This window comes from Salvelinus sp. IW2-2015, linkage group LG20, assembly GCF_002910315.2.
Source record: "Salvelinus sp. IW2-2015 linkage group LG20, ASM291031v2, whole genome shotgun sequence".
Lineage (NCBI taxonomy): Eukaryota > Metazoa > Chordata > Actinopteri > Salmoniformes > Salmonidae > Salvelinus > Salvelinus sp. IW2-2015.
This window is the reverse complement of record NC_036860.1, coordinates 33,565,932-33,573,184: the sequence shown is the minus strand read 5'-3', so window position 1 is coordinate 33,573,184 and position 7,253 is coordinate 33,565,932. Positions and strand designations below refer to the sequence as shown.

General features: G+C 40.7%; 1 protein-coding gene across 1 annotated transcript; it reads right to left on the bottom strand.

The window, feature by feature from the left end:
* On the bottom strand, positions 1-7,253 carry LOC111981707 (transmembrane protein 218). The gene is made up of 3 exons (XM_024013108.2): positions 6,622-7,253; positions 5,835-5,937; positions 1-625 (listed from the first exon to the last, which is right to left on the bottom strand). The coding sequence occupies exons 1-3, from the start codon at positions 6,729-6,731 to the stop codon at positions 491-493; spliced, it is 348 nt and encodes a 115-aa protein (XP_023868876.1). The 5' UTR covers positions 6,732-7,253; the 3' UTR covers positions 1-490.

Below are 7,253 nucleotides of genomic sequence, written 5' to 3'. Positions count from 1 at the left end.
TAACCAACAATGAAATGTTTAATGAAGTTGTCTCATAAAATATTTGTATTGTAAAAAAAAAAAATACAAGTTCAGTAAAAAAAAAAGGAATGTCAAAAATATACATACAGTTAAATTACAGCTATCAGTCTTATCCTCTGAACTTCAGAGGCCCAAGAGATAAATCCATTCCATTAATGCAACTGCTACCCCACCAKTACAATTCAAACTAATAGCTATCCATATACAAAACATCAAAACATATKATCTATGTTAGGGTGAGATACCAGGCAACATTTTAGCCTATCTTTAATGTTGTTTGGCCCAAAACAAACACAACAGTTGACCGCAGAGAAAACATTGGCCCTGCCTGTGTTTTGGTTCAGGTGCCAACCTGTCCGGTGCTCCATTTAACTAGGGCCCCTCTTAGTTGGCCTTTTCTCATCTCCAGTGCTGCACATACGGCCCTGGCCACCAGTCTAACGGGTCAACTTGGCCTGGCCTTTCCGCTCTAATGGGTTCTCAAGGGCTTGGCATAGACGGCTTCCAGGAAATGCAGTGGCAGCAGGCCAAACAGAGCAACCAGGAAGCCCACACTGGCCACTGACAACAGGACGTATCGGCCGATGAAGAAAGTGTCCACGATCTGCGGGAGTAGAGAGAGATAGGGTTGTTATGTTCATACAGTTATCAGTTCATTGGTTGACCAAATATACTGAACAAAAATATAAAACGCAACATGCAACAATTTCAAAGATTTTACTGAGTTACAGTTCATATAAGGAAATCAGTCAATTGAAATAAATGAGACCCTAAACTATGGATTTCACGACTGGGCAGGGGCACAGCCATGGGTGGGCCTGGGAGGGCATAGGCCCACCCACTTGGGAGCCAGGCCGACCCARTGGGGAGCCAGGCCCAACCAATCAGAATGAGTTATTCACTACAAAAGGGCTTTATTACAGACAAAGCCAAACTAACAGTACTCTTCTCATATTATGAGCCACCCCCTCAACACTTTACATGTTGCCTTTATATTTTGGTTCAGTGTAGATCCAAGTCCAAATGGATGATGAATGAGTTAGTTAGGATAGATGATGGTCTGTGTATATCCGATAAATGTGTAACTTGTGTTTTAATTATCCTAATTCCTCTTTCTTCCAACAGATGTCACAAGTGAGCCACTGTAATCAGTGCTGGAGGGAAATGGGAAGGAAAGGCAGGCTTCTCTCCTCACACTTACTTCACTAGAAGCCAAATGTTTATAAGCCAAATGTTAARATGGACTTTGGTAAATGTGTTACYGTGTCTGACTTGACTTAGTAGATCATGACCCATGTTGCTCTATAAATGCACACGTTTCAGGCAGTTACTATATTGTACTCAAGCAAACATGGCCTCATTCAATAAATGGACATGATAGGGCAAGAGACTTGTTAATAATGATGTGAGTAATAACAAGCCTTATTTTAAAAGATAATGATCACTCTAAATGTATACAATATGATCACGTGTTGCATCATCCACGTGAAATGGCTCAAAAAACTAAACACTTTGGTAAGTTGAAACAATCGCAAAAATACAAATGATTCAAATCACACAAAAAAAAGTTTGAATGCATTATGACCAACCTTCCTCAAAGAGACACTAACTAGGCTTAATATGATTCATTTAATATAATACATGATTCACTAAATCACAGAAGAGTCCACCATGTTCCATCATCTTGGTCAATACAATTCCCAGCCAGTGTGTTAACTGGCGGTCCCTATGACTTAGATACAAGGTTACACTTGGACAGTTGTTGGTTATACTGCGTTGCCTGTTGGAACAAAACAGAAGGACCTGGGGGAGGAGTGGAAGAGATGACTAACCAAGAGACCCAACTCCCTGAAGACCTGCTCCACCGTACAGATGCCAAATATTACGAGGCGGCAACAACCTACTGCTGACTAAAGATAGGATACTGGGGCCTTGGTGGGAGCTTCGGGGCAGGGGTGGAGGGGCATTGTCTCTGGCGGATGCAGTGTTCTCTCATTTAACGCATCTCATTTTCTAATTTGCCAATTAGCCAGCAAGCGGAGCCCAGAGCTGGGGCCCATGTTTTATTAATGTGGCATCGAGCCGTTCGGTACGGAGGCCCTGTCTGGGGCCGGCCTAATTGGCGCTGTGATATTTTGTTTTTGTTTAACAGCAAGAGGTTAGCCGTTTCTTACACACACACAGACAGACACATGCATACACAGTCACACATTATCGTGGTCGGTCACACACACACTCTCTTAGTAACACACACACAGTAGCTAGTTATTCAGAGGTAAGTCACATGTAATTTAATAGGATCTCTGTGGTAAGGAATAACTGGTTGAGCCTCTTCTATAAGACCACCTTCTAAAAGCAAATTGCATGTGTAATAGGTCTACCCTTGTGTGTTTCAATAGGCTTAGGCTACATCATACCGAACTGTATGGTTTTTGATGTAATGATAGTTTAGTACACCAGTTGTAGACTATTGACACAACTAATTACAATGTGCAATCAGCCGAATTAAAACTATTTTAGCTACGCTTGTTTATTTTTATTTGAATATGGCCTAGAAATTATGCACCCCACCGGTCATCTTTTAAATCAATAAAAATATGTTTTTGWTTTACACATTCCTAAGATTTGAAACTCATTTAAAAGTCAATTAATATTTCACTACATAAACCCAAATACATTAACACTTTTCTGTGGAAAAATAGATTTTTAAAGTATCATGACAGAACAGCAAATAGTGAATTTATTCACATAAAAAACAGAATGCATAATGAATGCATCGTCGAAAATAGATTGCCTGAATCATCGGGTCTGTGTGTCAGCTGATCTTGCACATTGGCCTAAACTAACAGGAAAACAGGCACAGAACCATGTTGCGGCCCAAATGGCACCCTATTACCTATATAGTGCAGTACTTTTGACCAGAGCCTTATCAAAAGTAGTCCACTAAATAGGGAATAGGGTGTCATTTGAGACTAGATTGCAAATTTCAATAAATTCCCTGGTATTTCCGAAATCCCGGTTGGAGGTGTTCTGGAATAGTGAGGAAATCCGGAGTCATCCAACCAGGGTTTCTGGAAAACCAGGGAATTTATGYAAAGTTCCCGTAATTTGGCAACCCTATGAGACACAGCCCATGCCTCTTTGTACTTCTGGTTTTCCCATGCACAGACAGCGCAGCAGGAAAGGCAAGCGCTGTAGTCTGTCTGTGCTGCGCTGCCTTTGGGGAAAGATAAACCAGACCAGGTCTTTATGACAAACACACCGCCACATGTTCTGACTGCAGCTCTGCAGCCAGGGCCAACAGGCCCCTCTGCTAGGCCTACATAATGTACATGGGCCACAAAACAAAACAAAAGCCACCATGACAAAAAAAATGGGTTGCAGTTTACTTGTTTGGGACAAATCCCTCTGTGTTGTTCAGGGGAATCATTTGATGAGCGCAATATGCTATTCATATTCCATAGATGGGTTAGCTAATAATGACACGAATATTATGCGCATGATTCAATGGGGCAGTTGTCTGTAGCTGTGCTCGAATACTCATACTAACCATACTATTTGTGACGTGAATTGAGTATATAGTATGCTTATTGGTCATATTATGGATATAGTTAGTATACCAAAAGTTACCGGATGAGGTACTAAATTCGCCAAAATATGAAGTATACACACAAAGGACACTATTTCCGTACCTTAGGGCCCATAATGCAATTCTTCAGGAAATGTGCGTGGCTTCACATCGTTTTCAGATTTGAAGAAAATGGTGGAAAATATGCAGCCGAAGTACAACGAGAGCAGATACAAATGAATTGCATGTACTAATTATAACAAATGTTAAGAAAATGTTGAGCAATGTAATAAAGTAATGACTTTTCAAATAAGTTACATTACATGTTGGCTGACAATTTGTTAGCTACTCTGTCCTTACGACCCACATAGCATATCATTACAGCAGTAAGTACCTGTATGTTCGTTGGCTACTTATACATCAAACTTGCCAGTATTCTAACTATAGGCTATCTAACTACCCAACGTTTATTGACTTGATTATTCCCGTCCTTCTTTGCTTAACTAAGTGGTATAGTCGTTGTGCGTTCTCAATGGACATTCGGGTGCTTTCGTAAATTCGCTCTGGCTATCTACTCCGATTTCAGAGAAACTCTCGTCTGAGTGTATTAGAGCCCAGAATAATGAATTTACGAGCGCTCAACACCCGTTGAATACGGCCAGTGTCAGTAAACGTTGGCAAAAAAGCATATTTAAATTGTTGCCAGCAGCACAGTTAGTCACCAACGCTTTGGAAAAAATAAAAAACAGCCTACCCACCTCTGCTAGGGCGAGTAAAATGATCAGTGTGGTCTRATTTGTGTCTGGAAGTAGCTAGCAAGCTAGCCAACGTTAGCTTGGGTCCTTGACTGCTGTTGTAAATTCAGAATGCTCAAATCAACTCTACCTCTRGGCCCAAACGTCCAGTGTGCGCCCCGAGAGTGAAACACTCTGAATTTACAAAACGGACAATCTGACAACGCTCTGAATTTACGAGCGCACTCCACATTGAACACACCCAAAGTTGTAAAATGTCTAACTAGTAATTTGTTATGCTAACTAGTTAGCAAGAGGTTGTATAGCAACAGCATCAACTTGTTGTCTTGAAGAGTAAGCTAATTTGCGTTGACTCTAGTATTCTATTTGCACATGTGCATTTACGGGGCACCACCAACAACAAAAAAATGGCSCAGCATRACACAGTTCTTCTCCCTAAATTCTCTTTCAAGCTCTCGTTAGGCCTACAGAAATAGATGCCTATAAAAATGTATCCAGCTGATGGGATACACACGCAACATTCCTTGCAAAATGACAACAGTTTTATCACAAATTCAAAATGGACTGATATGTGTTCCAACAAGCTGCAGTTTTGGAACGATTGTGTCCCGTCTATTTTCGCTTTGGCTAATTTGTGAACCGCTAGTGCCGTTTAGAATTGTTTAGCCTAAACTATAACCCCACTAAACATAGACAAGTTCCAAAAATGAAACTACGCAAAAATATTAGTTTGATAAACACAAAGAGCAGATTTATCAGAATCATTAAGCCTAGACCTATTCAAACAGATGTCGTGATTGTACTTCATCACCACGCAGTGTTCAATGTGAAATTGTTCATCCATTTAGAAAACTCCAAAGAACAGGCAGAATAAACTAAATCGAACATCGGAATATCAAAAATACAGATTTTGTTTTGTAACCCTGAAGAAAATGTGTCTTTCAACTCGCTTAATAGAGCCCCGTTTCAAATGATCACTGAGAATAACTGTTCCAGACGTGAGATGCTCATCACTTCGCAGTGGCAACTTTTTTCATTTGGAAAAATATTATATTTTATTCTGTTATATCACATCTTTTTCTTTTTTTACTATAAAATAGGTGTCTAGACTGTGATAAGGGCTCGGGAAATAAGAGTGTCTTGTCTGCTAAATTAATTAGGATTTGTTATCTATAATGGTTATAACAAATTAGKCATTGTCGCGCACTGTTGGCATAGGCCTATAGATAAATGCACACATATTTCTTTCCAGTGCGGGCCTTGTGTTCTAAAAATATATGGGTTTTTTCAGTCGAGTACTCAAGTAAAAATCTGAAATGCCCATCCCTAGTTGAGTATCAATATTAGAAAACACATGACACKYGTGGCTCCCACTTCTACAGAGAACCTTTGACACCCAAGAGCCTTCTGCAGRTGGCTGCCTCTACGCTGGAGTACACTTGCGCGTGCGTGTGTGTGCATTACAATTGTATTACAGTTATATTACTTACCTCGATGTCTTTGAATGGTGACGGAGTCTCTGAGCTGCGGGGGAAGAACACCAGGATAAGAGTGGCAATGAAGGCCAGCAGGAAGACAGGGATGACGCCTAGCCTGTTAAAAAAAATATACAAATATCATTAATATCATATGGGTCAAATTGTATTCTTCAAATATTTCGACTGGTAATCACTTTTGATTGTGTGTTCTTTAGGACTAATGCAAATTAGGCCAAGGTCATTGCAATCAACATCAATCAGCCCAATCAAATATGTATAACCAGTAAACTAACCCCGTTTTACACGTTTTAGTGAATCAATTKATTTTCTCAGAGTAAAATCTTGACATAACCATTTCAGTAGCAGTCAGAAACATGTGACCTAGCCAGTAACAGTGCAAATAGCAGGCTGGTCTAAAGTCGAATGACAGTAGACCGTTAAACGGCCCTGGGCTAGCCTAAYTGCAATAGCCATACACCTGTATAAAACATGTAGGGCCTAACTATTTGATATAATCTCTGAAATACATTATAATCCCRCTGAAATAKTTGATAATGTACAGTATAGTCCACAAAAGTGTAGGCCAGGGATTTGATGTGGAACAGCCAGTACAGCATACACCTATGATCCTGTGATTTCACCTCTTGGCATGGCGGTTGTAGAAGCAGGCTATTCGGGGCAATGCAAATGTACAGTGTGGRATCATGTCTGCACAAGATAATGTGTAAAAACTGTGTTTAGGTAGCCTATTTAGCTAGGCCTGCATGTGTGTATGTATTCACAACTACCGGTAACTTACTTAGCTGGTCCAGTAGCTCTCAAAAGGATCATCCCGAGCACGAGAGCCACAATCCAGATAAGAGCAATGAGGAAAACCCCAGTGCCCACGCCCATTACCGTGCCAGCCATTCTTCACCAAAGGGTTAACCTAGCTAGCTGCTCACAGTCATCTTGAGGAGATTCAAGTGAGCTAGTTAGCTGCTCACCGTCACGTCTTGAGGAGATTCAAGTGAGCTAGCTAACTAACGTAGCTATATGCGTTAGCTAGTGCTGTTGTTCAGCTCAAGCAAAGCTATTTGCGTTAAATTGAGTTTCTGCAAAACAAGTTGCACCCTAGAATGCGAATTGCATCGTTTAGAACTCTAGACGTCGCATTTTGCACCCGCTGATGACAGTAAAGTTAGCTACCTAGCTAGCTAAATAGCTAGCTCGTACACTCAACACTTGAACATCCAGGCCTGTGAGCGCGTGCTGATTCAATAACTTGCTTTCCAAATAACTCAAAGTTTGAGACCGCTCGTGATAACCCACAACACCAAAAAAATGGATTTCTGAACGGAAACAAAACTTGCACGAAATCACTTCTGTACTATCACCTGCGTGCAAACTGTATAACAACTACAAGCTGGATCCATTGGTTGCAAATAAACT

What these genes read in the sequence shown, in the direction of transcription:
- LOC111981707 (XM_024013108.2), bottom strand. Translation starts at nt 6,731, where the DNA reads ATGGCTGGCACGGTAATGGGCGTGGGCACTGGGGTTTTCCTCATTGCT. An exon ending in AGAGCTACTGGACCAGCTAA is followed by an intron (nt 5,938 to 6,621) that starts GTAAGTTACCGG and finishes TTTTTTTAACAG; the next exon opens with GCTAGGCGTCATCCCTGTCT. An exon ending in CACCATTCAAAGACATCGAG is followed by an intron (nt 626 to 5,834) that starts GTAAGTAATATA and finishes CTACTCCCGCAG; the next exon opens with ATCGTGGACACTTTCTTCAT.